This window comes from Mauremys reevesii, linkage group 1, assembly GCF_016161935.1.
Source record: "Mauremys reevesii isolate NIE-2019 linkage group 1, ASM1616193v1, whole genome shotgun sequence".
Classification (NCBI taxonomy): domain Eukaryota; kingdom Metazoa; phylum Chordata; order Testudines; family Geoemydidae; genus Mauremys; species Mauremys reevesii.
The window spans coordinates 8,711,747-8,728,798 of NC_052623.1; the positions used below are offsets into that span (position 1 = coordinate 8,711,747).

Genomic DNA, 17,052 nt, shown 5'->3' on the forward strand with positions numbered 1-17,052 from the left:
CTAAGCTTTAGCGGGGTTGCTCCTGGGAGGCGGGATGGTATGGATGGGGGACAGCGTCAGAGACCATCTGAATGAAAGATGTCCACGTTATGTTACAGGCTGAGACAGCCTCCTGGTCTAGTGGCCTTGTTACACCTCTTTGGTCTGTGCACTAGGCAGGATGTCCAGTCCCTATTTCACCTGGCTTGAGGACTCCACGCCACTGTGACCGGATACTGCATATCCCACCTCCCCCCCCCCCCCCCGCCAAACACACACACACACTGTGTCTTCCTGGACCTCCCACACTGAGATTTCCATCACTGGCTGGTTTCCTCTAAGCCAGAAACATACTTTTGTTTTACTGCCTTTTGGTGCTTCTCTTCCTCTCCGGAACCAGAGATGCAGGGGCACAGAGAGAGAACACTCTGCTCCCTCCCTGAAAAAAAATGTTATCCTAATTGTTCTGAACCTCTAAGCCTGTGAATTCAAGATTTCAGCATCTCTCCTGCCAGTTCTTCTTTGGTCCAAACGAGCTCACCCGTCCTTAGAGCCTACAGGACGACGCCAGTTGAAGTCACTGGAAGCTCATGACCAGAGTAAAGCAGACCATATTTTTAAGTCCCTACATGTAGATTTAGGGTGAACTCCTGGCCATATTGGAAGTTTTGCCATTGATCTCGAAGGGACCAGATTCACCTTTGGTGTTTAAGTTTAGGCTGTGAAAATCACGGCTTCGGGTCCTATTATAGAAAGTGCTATTCTGTTAGGGAGCTGAAAGATTTTGAAGGAAATCCCAAGTTTATGAGGGGTTCTGAGAGAGTGCTACTGAGACAGATAGAAGGAGAAAGTAAGAGACAAGGAACTGATTTAAATATTTGTCTAAACTATTTCCAATACATTTGTAGTTCCAGTTTTACCATGGAAATCCCTTGGTATTGCTGACAATACTAAACAGTTTAAGTCGCTGTCCTAGTCAATTCCTGCCCAGATGGTTCTTGACCTAAACCCTGGAACCCTTCCTGAGCCCTTAGCACTAACTTTAATGCAGAAACAGACAGCTCACCAAAATCCCACTCAGCAGAGTGAGGAAATCTCCTTACTGCGACAGGAATGCAGAGCCCTGAGAATCAGTGTATGAATCTCACATGTCTGACACTCAGTGTGCTGAACAGTAACCTTTATGATTCCCATGTGTAGTCCCTGTGGACTCTCAGGTTAATCATCACTCCCTGACAATTCCCTCGGCTCCGTGAGCAGCAGGACCCTGGAGAACTTCAGCCGGAGAGCCTCCCCAGGGAGTGAAGAAATGATTTGCCGATACCAGGGACTCAGATTCTCAGGGGAAACTTAGTCTTGCAGACTGTTCAGCCTAGCAATTGATGATGGCTGTCTCTTCTGTGTGTAATATGTACTATGTGTGGGAATGTGGTCAAAAGATACGAGACCAAAAACCATTTTCAATTGATCGTAGTAGTGTACCGCTTCATCTCACCCAGGCAGTCATAAAACCCATTCAATTAGCCTCTGGAAAGTCACTGCCACATTGTGGAAGCCAAATGACATGATCCTGAATCAATGCAAGCTGAAGGGGGTGGAAAAGGCTTTCTTCTCTCAAGATTCTATCATCAAAGGTATTTGCCAGTATCCCTTTGTGAGGTCAAAAATGGATATATATCTGGCAGCTCCCAACTGTTCTAATACTTCATCTACTCTCTGCATCGTGTAAGTATCAAATTTCAATTCTGTGTTGATCTTTCAGAAATCAATGCAGAAATAAGGTTGTTCTATCCTGCATCAGAAGTAGCACCATGGGAATTCTCCACTCACTGTGTGACCTGGAGTTTATCTCATATAATATCCCACATTTTACAAGGGAACAGCCTCAAAGTTCCCCTGATCATTGCCCACGGGATGCAGTCTGGGAGCTGTCAAAACTGTTGTGCCCCTCTAACTACCCAGCTGGGCTGGCCCCTTTTCACACTTCTTTGCTGGGAGATTGTTACCTCCCAACACAACAGCAGTTGACACCACACACAAACTGAGTTACCAGAGGGCTTTCCTAAACCATGAAAGTACAAACAATAGACATAAACCAATTTCCCAATTCCAAAGGCTCATACCCCCCAACTGGGGTATAAACCCAAATTTATACTGTATTTCAATGCACAGGGATCTGTACAATGTAAGCTCCTTAATACTGTTCACCCTCCCCTCCATGCAACAAACCTGTGTTAACCAAGCTGAGATTTTCCCCAGATACTTCTCTCAAAGGCACACTGGTTTATATAAAGCAAAAATCAAGTTTAATAATAGCCCTGTTCTGTTCTTTCTGTCTGAAGCACCTGACATTGGCTCCTTTTGGAAGACAGAAACTGGACTTGATGGACCATCAATCTGACCCAGTCTGGCCGTTCTTATCTGAGTCCCCTTTTTCTAATCTGGGCACTGAATTTATTAGTCAACAGGACCCACATGCCTCACTACCTCAAATGGTCCTTACCATTGAATCAGTAATTTGAACAGCAAACTTGGTAGCAGCAATAACACTCGGTGATCCAGTTTGAACACTCGCAGCTCAACAGCTTTGTTATGGGCCTTCTCTGTACATTCTTCTAGCAAATGCCCACAAAGTCTTGAAGCGATATGTTAATTGAAGAATGTATAGGACTATGTTCGTTGCCTAGAGTCTTTCCTCTTCCATGTTCCTCTAACAAGGTCTGGAAAGCAATTCAAAGGGAGAAAACTTGGAGACGTGAGACACCTTCCTGATAACAAATAGGAGTTGGTCCCACTATTTGGAATCTGAGGCTACAAACATCTTTAACATCACCATCAAAGTTCTGTGAAATCACTCTATCAACCCATCAGTTTGGAGATGGTAGATCGGCCTTCTTATCTTCTTTACCCTCAGTAGATCGCACAGTCCTTTCATTAATTGCAAAGTGAAGTTAGGTGCTTGATTAGAAAGGATTTCTTGGGGGATTACACCTGGGAATGTAATTCCATAAACTCATTTGCCCCTTTGGCTTACAGCCATGGTGCTAGGAGTAAGCCTTGGGGGCTATAAACATGGTCCAGTGCCTTCATCACCGAACCGTTCCTGTTGTCTTTCCTTATGAGTAACATCAAATTAGACGGTTGCCTTATCTGTGAATACTGATAACTCTGGTGCTCCAAGAAGAGAAGCACTGAGCAGCCAGAACAGCGTTCCTGAGGCAACAACATTCCAGTCTTCAGCACTTAACAACAGCCAGATGATACTCTTAGCCCAGGAGCGAACTACTCTACTGTCTGAAGCAAGTCAGCGACTGTTGTGACTCCCGCCCAAAAGAGTGGCCACTGCCTCAGTCACTGGGGTTCCTCCACTTCCCCATTCACAACAATGAGTTGTTGATAGGTATGGCTAAGGATCAGATTATGTTACGGAAGTCACAATTTCCATGGCTTTCAGAGACATCTGTGACATTTTCCACTCAGCCCCGGGGTGGCGGAATCAGAGCTGTCAGCTAGGGGTGGGGGGCGAGCTCTCAGCTCTATGGGTTTCCAAGGACCCAGCAGCTCTCAGCCACCACAGACAGAGGGGAGACCTGGAGCTCCAAGTTGTCATGGGCTCTGGGGAGACCCAGAGGTCTGAGCCGCTGTGAGTGGCAGGGACCCCTGTAGCTCTGTAAATGCTGGGGCTGTGGTAGGGTCTCCAGAGTGGTGGCCACAGAGCTGTTAGCTGCAGCAGCAGCAGGTGCTGGACCCTCTTCCCTCATCCTCCTGATTGGGCTTTAATTGTCCCCCTGTCATTCTCACCCTGTTATTTTTAGTAAAAGTCACAGACAGGTCACAGGCTTCCGTGAATTTTTGTTTACTGCCTGTGACGTTCACTAAAAATAACCATGTCAAAATCTTAACCTTATGTTAACCCGCTCATGCAGATGGATTGATCCCCACTTGCCTGGGCCCGATCCTGTTTTTCTTGCAGGATTGTTCTGATAGCTGCCTGAGCGTTCCTCAATTTCAAACCTTTTGCATGCATGTTCCAATGCATTTTTCCTTGAAAAGACATAGGCACACGGACCTCCATCTGCTACCCACTTTGCAAGGAGGGTTGGTTCCTCCTCCAGTTTCCACCCTCCTGTTACCCAGGGTTCTTTCAGCCCAAAGCTCTTCATAATTTTTTACTCTGTGCAAGGTGGTGTCAGGAAATGAATCAGGGGAGACACAGCCATCCGACCGATAGATGGCTGCACAAACAGGATAACACAAGAGTGCTTTCACTTAAAGCTAAACTTTACTAGCCTCAAGCACTTACACACGTCCACAACAGGTTAGTAACACACCCCCAACCCTTGATAATTACTGAAACTGAGTGTGGCTCTCGAGTGGCACAGTGGCAGCCCATCTGCCAGTGGTGAACACAAGATGCATCCAGTGGGAGAGAGACCAGTCCAGACTTGAAGAGTCCCCCCTCCTTCAAACTTTTTCCTCTTATTTATAATACAACAACATGTCCCTTAAAGAAAACTTGTTACAAGTAGTTACAATGGGCCAGCAAGAGGTCTCCTTCTGATTATTAATTAACCGGATGTGGGTTTTTCCCAGAGTTTGCAGCCTTGAGGCCCCAACAGACACATTCCTGAGGGCACATCCTGCTCTTCTAAAATGCATGCATCAGCAACTTCAACACAATTCTTATCAGGAAGGACACAAGGTCAAGCTGCCCTTTCTGTGGCACCCAAAAACCCCTCCCCTCCTGCCTTGGTCAAGCTGAGGCTGCTGCATGGCCACCTTATGGCCTGCTGACTTGGCTGATTTTAGCAGTAAGCAATACTGGTTTCAAGCACTTTACTGATTTGCCAAGATCTCCCGTACAGTTCACCTCCGTAAATGTTACTTTTCACACAATAGGGCCTTTACATGGTGACTGCCACACCTTTTCTGGATGCACCTGAGTTGAGATCCAACGAAAGCTCAAGGCTCTCAGCCAAGACTGAGCAAATGATCTTCTTGTTGGCATCCCATACTTAGCACACCAGCACAGCAATTGACAAGTGATTGTTTTAGCCTCCTTTCCCATTTAAGGGATGGCTGACAAGTTGGCAGCAAGTATCAAGCGGAGTGCCCCAGGGTTCGGTCCTGGGGCTGGTTTTGTTCAACATCTTAATTAATTATCTGGATGATGAGATGGATTGCACCCTCAGCAAGTTCGTGGATGAGACTAAGTGGTGGGAGAGGTAGATATGCTCTAGGGGGGTAGAGCACATGACTTATGAGGCGAGGCTGAGGGAACTGGGCTTATTTAGTTTGCAGAAGAGACGAGTGAGGGGAAATTTGATAGCAGCCTTCAACTACCGGAAGGGAGGTTCCAAAGAGGATGGAGCTCAGCTGTTCTCAGTGGTGGCAGATGACAGAACAAGGAGCAATGGTCTCAAGTTGCAGTGGGGGAGGTCTAGGTTGGATATTAGGAAAAAACTATTTCACTAGGAGGGTACTCAAGGAGCTAACAGAGGAGGTATCTGAGCCTCTAGCAATTATCTTTGGAAAATCATGGGAAACGGGAGAGATTCCAGAAGACTGGAAAAGGGTAAATATAGTGCCCATCTACAAAAAGGGAAATAAAAACAACCCAGGAAACTACAGACCAGTTAGTTTAACTTCTTTGCCAGGGAAGATAATGGAGCAAGTACTTAAGGAAATCATCTGCAAACACTTGGAAGGTGGTAAGGTGATAGGGAATAGCCAGCATGGATGTGTAAAGAACAAATCATGTCAAACTAATCTGATAGCTTTCTTTGATAGGATAACAAGTCTTGTGGATAGGGGAGAAGCGGTGGATGTGGTATACCTAGACTTTAGTAAGGCATTTGATACAGTCTCGCATGATATTCTTATCAATAAACTAGGCAAATACAACTTAGATGGGGCTACTATAAGGTGGGTGCATAACTGGCTGGATAACCGTACTCAGAGAGTAGTTATTAATGGTTCCCAATCCTGCTGGAAAGGTATAACAAGTGGGGTTCTGCAGGGGTCTGTTTTGGGACTGGCTCTGTTCAATATCTTCATCAATGACTTAGATATTGGAATAGGCATTATGCTTATTAAGTTTGCAGATGATACCAAACTGGGAGGGATTGCAATTGCTTAGGAGGATAGGGTCAAAATTCAAAATGATCTGGACAAATTGGAGAAATGGTCTGAGGTAAACAGGATGAAGTTTAATAAAGACAAATGCAAAGTGCTCCACTTAGGAAGGAACAATCAGTTTCACACATACAGAATGGGAAGAGACTGTCTAGGAAGGAGTATGGCAGGAAGGAATCTAGGGGTTATAGTGGACCACATGTTAAATATGAGTCAGCAGTGTGATACTGTTGCAAAAAAAGCAAACGTGATTCTGGGATGCATTAACAGGTGTGTTGTGAGCAAGAAATGAGAAGTCATTCTTCTGCTCTACTCTGCGCTGGTCAGGCCTCAGCTGGAGTATTGTGTCCAGTTCTGGGCATCGCATTTCAAGAAAGATGTGGAGAAATTGGAGAGGGTCCAGAGAAGAGCAACAAGAAAGGTCTTGAGAACATGACCTATGAAGGAAGGCTGAAAGAATTGGGTTTGTTTAGTTTGGAAAAGAGAAGACTGAGAGGATACATGATAGCAGTTTTCAGGTATCTAAAATTATGTCATAAGAAGGACGGAGAAAACTTGTTCACCTTAGCCTCTAAGGATAGAACAAGTAGCAATGGGCTTAAACTGCAGCAAAGAAGGTTTAGGTTGGACATTAGGAAAAAGTTCCTAACTGTCAGAGTGGTTAAACACTGGAATAAATTGCCTAGAGAGGCTGTGGAATCTCCATCTCTGGAGATATTTAAGAGTAGGTTAGATAAATGTCTATCCGGGATGGTCTAGACAGTATTTGATCCTGCCGTGAGGATAGGGGACTGGACTCGATGACCTCTCAAGGTCCCATCCAGTCCTAGAGTCTATGAATCTATGTATAGTGCCACTTCACCACCAGGACAACCTATTCTGTCCTTCCGATATATTTTGAATCCTGGTATTACTGTGTTCCATTGATCATCCTCATTCCACCAAGTTTTTGTGCTGCCTATTATATCAATATTCTCATTTAATACTAGATACCCATCTTATTAGTTAGACTTCTAGCATTTTAATAGAAGCACTCTAAGAATGGTCACTTTTTAGTTTTGTCATTACACAGTGTAAATTAATGGGACTCTTTTTCATTTGATTGTTTCTCATCAGATCATACCCATATTTTATCATCTTCCATCCTCTCCTCCTTACAAAGACATAGAGAATCTCCATTACGAGATGTATGGCTTTCTTTCCTTGAAACTGACTGGGAACTATTAACATCTCTTTGTCACGGCTTTACAGACAATAGCCCCAAGATTTCACTCTGTGAAATGCTTTCTGAAAAGTCCTAGAAAGACAGAGCTCTGTTGTAGGCTACAGCAAAGAGAGAAGCTGAGGTGCAGGACAAGGGGGAGCATAAGAGAGTTATACATAACATTGCCTCTGAATCCCCTGTCCAGTAGAGTCGCCCAGCACAGCATCCACCTGAGATGGGCAGCGGATGGTCCAAGTGCTATGAAAATTCACCAAGCTCTGTTCTAACAATGTGGGATCCATCTCACTGGCTCAAAGTCTCTGCAGAGAGTCTCAGACCCCAGGGTGGTTCTCCAAGTCTCTCTGATGCTCTAATGGGTGTTTCTTTGCTGATGAGGAATAAAACATGGAGCAAGACATTTGTGCTCCTTCTGTGGTAGCTCTGCCTAAACTGCACAAGGTGAATTGCTGGTGCGGATCAGCAGTGACAATCTTGGCTGCCACTTTCACACACCAGCTCCAGCCCCATCCATCCTATGGGTGAATCTGTTGTTGCTACCAGGGTTTAGGTATAATGTGGAAATGACACTTCCCCCAATCCTGGCCTGCAGCAGCCCCTGTGGGCACAATTCCCTCTGCCCATTGGGCACATGTGCATTCGCTGTGTATGGGATTGTGGGTTTGGCTGGGGTTTGTGCTTAGGTTCCCAGTTCTGGGAGCAAGATGCACAGGCATGAAGGTGGCAGTTGAGGAGGGATTTGTTGAGGTTTGGGTGTTTTGATGAGGTTCTGAGCCATGCTCATCCTGGACACTGATTCCAGGTTCTGAAGAACAAGACTCCAATTGGTCCCATTTGACATGCCTCAGTGAGCTGCTCTAATTTTCTGGGAGTTGCATCTTGTGCGCCACAATCCCAGCTTTAATTTAGAAAAGAACATCCCTGTAAATTCTTTTGCGTTTCTGTTTGCAAAGTGCACCAAGTGGAACATGTGCAGCATTGTACCTTGACTGACCCTGCGCCTAACACACATACCACTATTGAGATCATTGGACATTTGGCCTTCAGTCATTTGCACGCAGCCTGAGACAATTGCTGTGCCGCTGTGCATCCTATCGGGGTGTTACCATGGAAGCCCAGTGATGAGCATTGAAACAGTGACCCTGTGAAATATTCCACAGATAAAGATGGGTGTGGGGGGGAGTTTTTATAATAAAGATATCCACAGGCTACTGTGAGTGGCATCCAAGCACTGCAGAAGGGTGGCAGAGCCAAAAGCGATCAGAGGCAGCATCTGATCCTTCTGAAGCATCTGGTGCTGTTCACCGTCAGAAGCACAGACTCTGATGTGACCAGCACCTAACACACATACCACTACTGATATCATTTCCACCTTGGGCCTTCAGTCATTTGCAGACAGCCTGGGACAATTGCTGTGCCCCTGTGCGTCCTATCGGGGTGTTACCACAGAAGCCCAGCAATGAGCATTGAAACAGTGACCTTGTGAGCTATTCCACTGTTAAAGATGGCAGGGGGGAGAGTTAGTATAATGAAGATATCCACCCACTACTGTGAGTGGCACCCAAGCACTACAGAGGGGCATCAGAGCCCACAGAGGGCTCTTTTTTCCCAGCATCCACCCTCCCATTGGGTTCATGTCCCCCACCCTTGAGTCCAACTTCAAGGCCCTGATGTCAGGCGATGTCGTTCTGCACTGAACCCTCTTCACGTGGCCCCACCTTGCTCTCCACAGCTGCTCATCATGCTCAGAAGCCGTGTTACCAATGGCATGGCCGGTGTCCACTATAGTGGTTCTTGCTCAACAGGTCCCTGCTGTAGCTCATCCCTGGCCCCCCATCAGCACAGCTGGTTTGTGCTGCCCCAGCTCCCGGCTCTGGTCTGCTCCAGCTCCCCAGCTGTGCCTCACTGCTGCTGCTCTGCCTCTGGCCGTGCTCTGGCTCTTCTGGCTCAGCTGCTGCTCATCTGTCTCTGGCCCAGCTCTGCCTTCTGGGCTGCTTCTCTGGCCCCTCTGGTCTGGCTGGCACGGCCAGATTTCTACTGCATTAATAGCCCAAAGTCACTTAAAACTAACCTAAAAGTAGCTCAATATATTTCCTGAAACAACGTTTTTTTTAAATATTTTTTTTATTCACACATTGGTCTTTCCATCAAGTAAAAAATGAAAGCTTTCTTTACATACCTAGTACAGATCTGATTTTTTTTAAAGAAAATTTCATGCCCCAGTAGGAGTTCGTCCACATTAGCAACAAACCTTTGAGATGACAACCAAATTCAAAATTAAAACACCAGTACTGATACTTGTGTCCTGATTGAGGGTTGACAGGTGTTTCAAACAAAAATGATGGTGTTAAAAATAGCCCCAAAGAAGCACAAAACATATGTAGTGACAAAACAACAATAATGTTGTGATATTATTTATTTCTAATTCCATTCAGTGATGTAAGTCAATTTCTACATTTTCTGTTGAATTCTTTTGTTACTGTTAGTCATTATTTGGTTTATCCTCCAAGTTTCCTGAAGGATTGGATGTAAAAAATTCAGGTAAATTTTGCTCACCGGGTCACTGTACATATGATAAAGAAGTTCATCATTGTAAAGTTTCTTTCTTTTCTCTTTGGCTATCTGAATGTGTAGCTCCTGTTCGTCAAACTGATCAAGAACCCTGTTCTCACAGGGACTAATCTTCCATCAGAAAGCTTGCAGTCTAGGAGGTACAGAAATGCTGAGTGACAGGGTGTGTGGGGTTGGGGGTTGACAGGTGACCATGAAAGAGATCAGGTGATGGTCAGAGAGAGGGAACTCAGCAAGGGAGATGTTAGTATATAGACTTGTTTGTCAGCCTGAGATCAAATTTTGGGTTTGACTCTTTGATACTCTTCTATCTTACATTAATATGTGTGAACAAAGGACAAAGACACTCTGTGTGTTGCATCTGCCTGGCCAGATGGGTTTGTTAGTATAATAGGAAGAGATAAGGGATAGAAGTAAGAATGTTACAGGGTCTGGTGGGAGTGTCATATATGACTATACACTGAAAGGCTGCCTGGCTCCTTTCTCAAGCCAAGGTCAAGCAACCTGTTAGGAGGGGCAAGAGAGGATGGAGGGGGAGGCATAATAAACACTAAAAGCCAAAGAACAGACTGGCCTTGGCCAGAACACAACCTCACTACTTACCGCTCCCATGGGGTACAAAAGGGGTGGGATGAAGACCGCAAACTCACGAACCTCCAAAATGGAACATGGCCATAAGTTGTAAGGGGTGGGACTTGGGGTGTGCACGGCAGGTATATTTGGGCCTGCTAAGAATGAAGAGATGGATAAATGAGAATGGAAAATGGGAACACAGGCAACGTTCTGTGGCATTAGCGCTCGGAATGGAACACTGGGTAACATACTCTACCAGCATATAGAGCTATGGATATGCTTGCTTGGAACTAACCTCCACAAACATTGCATTGCCTGCACTTTGGACTTCTGGTCTTCTGCTTCCTGTCCGCGTGACAAGAACCAGGGGAGGGGTGAAGGAAAAGCCCTCTACGGGAAAGACCAGTGTTTGGTGATGGAGTGATAAGCCATTAGGTGTGAGGAACTTCTCAGACTGTGAATTCCACAATGATCGATCAGACAACATGGGACAAAGCACCCTTGATAAACAAGGAGATATCCTTTCCTCTTCTTGCCACACAGGTTTAAAATCAGTGGCTCCTAGCAATTACCTTCTGCAGGTGTATTTGCCCACTTTCTCACGAAGGTCTTTGGTTTTGACCCCATAAATGATAGGGTTGACCATGGGGGGAACAGTGAGATAGATGTTGGCCAAGATTATGTGAATGTGTGGAGCGATGTTCTGACCGAACCGATATGTCAGAGTGGAAAAGAAGAAGGGAGGATAAGAAATCAGCATCACAATGAGGTGGGCTGTGCAGGTGTTGAGGGCTTTCTGGTGGGCTGTCTTGGAGGAGATTCTGAGGACGGCCCTGATGATCAGAGCGTAGGACAGGGCAATGAGAATCAGGTCTAACCCGATGACTACAAATGCTGCCACCAAGCCATATGTTCTGCTGACTGTGATGTCCCCACACGACATCTTTGCCACAGCCATGTGGTCACAGTGCATATGGTGGATAACGTTGTTGGCACAGAACGGCTGCCTGCTCAGGAGCAGGGGCATGGGGAGAACAAAGAGAACAGGTCTTATCAAACCCACTAGCCCTAGCTTAGCTATTCGTGCATTGGTGAGGATGGTGGTGTATCTCAGAGGGTTACATATGGCAATGTAGCGATCGAAGGCCATTGTCACAAGGACAGCTGAGTGCATCATAGTACCAGCATAAAGGAAGAACATCTGGGTGAGGCAGCCACCCACTGTAATGCCTTTCAAATTAAACCAAAAAATACACAGTGCCTTTGGCATGATGGAGGTAGTTGTGCTGATTTCTATGAATGCCAGAATGCAAAGCAGAAGGTACATTGGCTTATGCAGGGTCTGCTCTCTGCCTACAACAAACAGAATAGTGAAATTTCCCAACAGGCCGATAATGTAGAACATGGAGAAAGGGATGGCAATCCAGACATGGGAAGCTTCCAGGCCAGGGATACCTGTTAGGATGAATGTTGAAGTCTCAGAAGAGGTGAGGTTGAAAACTGCCATGATGTAGTCAATGTGTTGATTGGGCTCAGAAATGTGCAAGGTGCCTGTGAAGGGAGAGAAGCACAGTGAGGGGTGGGGAGGTTACACACTTTATAACAAATGATATATATTTTATAGATTTCCGAGTGGTAGCCGTATTAGTCTGTATCAGCAAAAACAATGAGGAGACCTTGTGGCACCTTAGAGACAGAAAAAAAATATTTGGGCATAAACTTTCATGGGCTAAAACCCACTTCATCAAATGCATGGAGTGGAACATACAGTAGGGAGGTATAAATACACCGCATAAGAAAGGATGGGAGTTGCCTTACCAAGTGGGGGGTCAGTGGTAATGAGCCAGTTGGAATTGGCCTATTCTTAACAGTTGACAAGAAGGAGTAGAAAGCACTTTTGTAGTGCTAATGAGGCCAAAGTAAACAAGGTGGCCAATCTCAAACAGTTGACAAGAAGGTGTGAGTATTTAGCAAGGGGAAATTAGTTTTTTGTAAAAACAATGAGGAGTACTTGTGGCACCTTAGAGAACAACAAATTTAAGTAGTTTTTGTAGTGACGCATCCACTCCCAGTCTTTATTCAGGCCTCGTTTGATGGTGTCCAGTTTGCAAATTAACTCCACTTCTGCAGTTTCTTGATGGAGTCTGTTTCTAAAGATTTTTTGTTGAAGAATTGCCACTTTTTCCAATCTAGAAATGGGGATGAGCAGAGAGGTGGCAACAGTTGCAGATGGCACCAGATTATCTAGGTCATAGTCAAGTCCAGAGAAGTCCTCACAGGGAGCTAACTAACCAGGCGAATAGGCAGCATAATGACACATGACTGTCATTAACTGCCTATGTGTATGCATCAATAACTGCAATGTGTATGCCCATTGGAGGGAAAAGCTTGAAGTCCTCAAACATGCTACCAGATTCTATTTTAACTGTATGAACTAAGGACAGGGATCTAGGCTTCATGGTACACAGCTCTGTGAAACCCTGCTCACAGTAAAAGCACAGACAGAAACTAAGCAAAACATTGAGTTCCAGGAGGAGTGGGATGAGGAATCATGCAGAAAATACAATGCCATGACATCAGCCAGTCAATGCTTCACCCTCTTCTAGACTCCAATGTGTAGTACTGGGCACCCTTCTCAACCAGGATATTGCAGAACTAGAGGGGTTCAGGGAAGGGCAACCAGAATAAACCAAGGCCCAGGGCAACTCTCATACAGAGGTTGAAAAGACTGGGATTGTTACCTTACAAAGGAGGTGAATAAGAGAGGACATGAGAAAAGCTTTTTCTGAGACATAAGTTACAGATGTTAACTGACAAGTGTAAGCAGAGACATGTGTCAGCAACTCAGCTGCTAACCCTTCTAATGCCTGAACATTGATGAAGTTTGCAAATGACACACAAATTGTGAGATTGTAAATAATTAAGAGGACAGGTCACTGATTCAGAGCAATCTGGATTGATTGGTAATCTAGGTCGAAGCAAACAACATATGCTCTAACATAGCTCTGTAGATATCTACATATAGGAACAAAGAATGTAGACAATGCTTACACGATGGGGGACAAACATGAATAGCACAATGACTCTGAATAAAATTTGGGGGTGTGAAGGGGTAATTAGCTAAAGATGAGCTCCCAGTGTGACCATGAGGCCAAAAGGGCCAATGCGATCCTGGGATGATAACCAGGCAATGTCAAGGAGATGCAGAGAAGTTATTTTACCTCTGTATTTGGCACTGGTGGGACTACTTCTGGAATCCTGTGTCCAGTTCTAGTGTTCACGATTTAAAATGGATGTTGATACACTGCAGAGGATACAGAGAAAAATCACAAGAATTAGTAAAAGATTAGAAAATCTGCCTTATAGCGATACACTCAAACATCTCAATCAATTTAATTTTACAAAGACGGTTAAAGTGTGCCTTGATAACAGTCTGTAAGAACCTACACAGGAAACCAATATTTTATATTCGGCTTTTCAGCCTAGCATACAGAGGTGTAACAGGATCCAATGGCTGGAAGTTGAAGTTAAAGAAATTTGGACAGGAAATAAGGCGTACATTTTTTTAAATGGTGAGAGTAATTCAACATTGGAACAATTTACCAAGGGTCTTGGTGGATTCTCCATCACTGAGAATTTTTTAATCTAGCTTGGATGTTACAGACTAGATGATCACAATGGTCCCTTCTGGCCTTGGAATCAACGAACATGTCCCAAGGAGTCAGCTGGAGGCATTTTACCTGAAAGCTCGTGCCTCAGATACTGAAGGCATTTTCTCTATTAATGACCGTGTTAAAATTAGCCTCATGGGGAGAAATTCTCATGTGACTGCGGCACCTTAGAAATGTTACACTAGGTGGGTATTTCACAAAGCTGAGGGATCCCAGGAGGTGCTAAATGGATGAACATTTTAGGTGAGAAAAATAATAACTTGAGCCCATAAAATCTCCACAATGAAGAATGAATGTACAACCGTCACCTTGAATGACTAGCAGAGCTGGCTAGCAAATGGCCTCAGGGCATCCTGGGTTTAACGTCTGTGTCCCAGTTGCTGACTGTTTCAGGCAGCTGCCAGAGGCTCCGGCATGTGGCAGCTGTATTTACCTAGGCCCTCACATGTCCCAGAGTAGCCCACTCTCATTCCATTTTATGAATACTGCTCAGCTTGCAAATTGTTCCTTTGTGGCAATCCTTGAAGAACCATGCAGTGTGTATATAACAAGAGAAGCCGCACAGGTGCCTCTCTAAGCATTTGCATCATGTTAGATTTCTCACCAGTCAGACACAGTCACTGACTACTCCCAGCCAAGGGAACAGGAGTGATGGGAGGCACCTCACCCATGCAGAGGAAGAGTTGTGGGGAGTATAGCTCAGATTGGAGATTATGAGAGCCAGGAATGACTGAGGAGCATGCAGAAGACAATGGCAACCAATGTAATGTTGGAATCAGGGCAGCCTGGAATGGGGAAGGAGAGTACGGATAGCAGATCATAGATGAGAGACTGAAGAACCTGAAAAGCAAAGACCAGGCATTTTAGCAGTGGGAAGAACAACTGAAGTTATAGAATTAACATTCAACAACAACCACTGGAAACAAAACTAAGTAAAGGTTGTGACACCCAGGCTGCAGGTCTGTGACTTGGCAGAGCAAAGAGAACCTGGGACTCCCCCAAATACGCTCATGACCAGGGAAGGTCCCGGCCCTGGTCTTGGATCAACAATCACAAAGAAAAATGTAATTTCAACAATACTGCCTGCCTGTTCGTGTACTTGCCGCTCCATCTGTCCCTATAACTCCTTCCTGTCCTACAGCCACGGGAGCTGCCTACTTGTCTGTGTACATGCTACTCTGTGCACTCACAACCCTCAGCCCTGCCCGTCTGTCCCTGTACAGCCCAGCCTGCCCCACAACCCTCAGCCTTGCCCGTCTGTCCCTGTACAGCCCAGCCTGCCCCACAACCCTCAGCCCTTCCCGTCTGTCCCTGTACGCCCCAGTCCCGGCCTCCACAAACTCCAGTGCTGCTTGCATGTCCCCGTACACAGCCTGCATGCCTCACAATCCTTAGCGTTATCCCCTGTCCCTTTACATCCCCTCCCTCCCCACCACAAACCCCAGCATTGCCCACCTGTCCGTGTACACACCATCCCTACCCCCCACAACCCCCAGCACTGCCCCCCTCCCCTAAACTCCCCTGCCTGCCCCACAACCCCTAGTTCTGGCCACTTGTCCATGTAGGTCCCCCACCCTGACAATTTCCAGCCTGGTCACACAGTGATACCCCTCACCCAGGACCAAAACCAGGTGCCAGACCCCACAACGACAGGTCACAGAAATACCTCCACAGACTAGGTTAAACTCAGTGTCTGTCTGCACTCGGGAAAAGGCGGAGATCAGCCTAAACTGCCTTTCTGGGGGGTGCAGGGAAGGAGCGAGAGACAGACTCAGGGTGAGGGAAAGAGCAACATGGAGACTAAAAGGGGCCAGTGTCAGTGACTCTTCCTCAAAACAACACAAAGTTTTTATATATTGCAGCACATTAGAAACCTGGACACCCCTTCCTGTAGCTGCTTTTCTACATTGGCAACTGCTGACGTTACCATGATGTTCTAATGGGGTTGCTCACAGAAGGAGGGATGGTCCGAATGGGGGACACTGTCAGAGATAATCTGCCACAGTGTGGTCCACATTTCTTTTAAAGTCTGAGAAACCCCCCTGCCCCAGAAGGCCTAGTTATGGCTCTTGGGTCTGTGCGTTAGGCAGGATCTCCATTCCCTATTTCATCCAGTTTCAGGACTTCACGCCACTGGGATCTGGATACTGCACGTCCCTCCTCCCTACCCACCACACACACACACACACACACACTGTGTGTTCCTGAACCTCTCCCAGTGAGATTTCAAACACTGCTTGCCTTTTGGAGCTTCTCGTCCTCTCCAGACCCAGAGGCATGGAGAGAGCAGACCCCTCGCCCCCCTGAAAAAAATGGTTATCCTCATTGTTCTGACCCTCTAAGCCTGTGAGCTTGAGATTTCAGCAACTCTCCTGTCAGTTCTTCTTTGGTCCAAATGAGCTCACCCGTCCTTAGAGGCCACAGGACGACTCCAGTTGAAGGCGTTGGAGCGTCATGGCCGGTATAAATCAGGACATTTATTTAAATCCCTACATGTGGATTTAGGCTGAACTCCTGGCCATTTTTGGAGCTTTCCCACTGATCTCACTGGGACCATATTCACCCTCAGGGTTTAACTTTTGGCTCCAAACTGTGAAAATTACGGCTTTGGGTCCTGCTCTTCTCAGGGTGCTGAAAGTGTCTGAAGGAAAACCCCAGTTTATGTGGTGCTCTGAGACCGGGTATGAAAGATAGGGATTCCAAAACATGTGGGCTCTGATTTTGCTCTCGAGGAGGCCAGTTTCATTCTGGAGTGACCCACTGTAGGCAGAATCAGAGAGCAGAATCTGGCCAGTGTGTGATGCACTCTTGTTGGGGACCCTCTAGTAACACAGATACCCATTGCAGAGGCTTTCACTTTACTACCTAACAGGGCAGTGAAGTTGCTGAACTGGAAAACTT

At 46.0% G+C, this 17,052-nt stretch overlaps 1 protein-coding gene across 1 annotated transcript; it reads right to left on the minus strand.

The window, feature by feature from the left end:
- On the minus strand, window positions 1–11,987 carry LOC120398846 (olfactory receptor 52N2-like). The gene is made up of 2 exons (XM_039526596.1): window positions 11,359–11,987; window positions 1–67 (listed from the first exon to the last, which is right to left on the minus strand). The coding sequence occupies exons 1-2, from the start codon at window positions 11,985–11,987 to the stop codon at window positions 1–3; spliced, it is 696 nt and encodes a 231-aa protein (XP_039382530.1).
- Between the last annotated feature and the right edge of the window lie 5,065 nt (window positions 11,988–17,052).

What these genes read in the sequence shown, in the direction of transcription:
- LOC120398846 (XM_039526596.1), bottom strand. Translation starts at nt 11,987, where the DNA reads ATGGCAGTTTTCAACCTCACCTCTTCTGAGACTTCAACATTCATCCTA. An exon ending in GCAGCATTTGTAGTCATCGG is followed by an intron (nt 68 to 11,358) that starts GTTAGACCTGAT and finishes TCTTTCATTCAG; the next exon opens with ATGGTCTCTGACGCTGTCCC.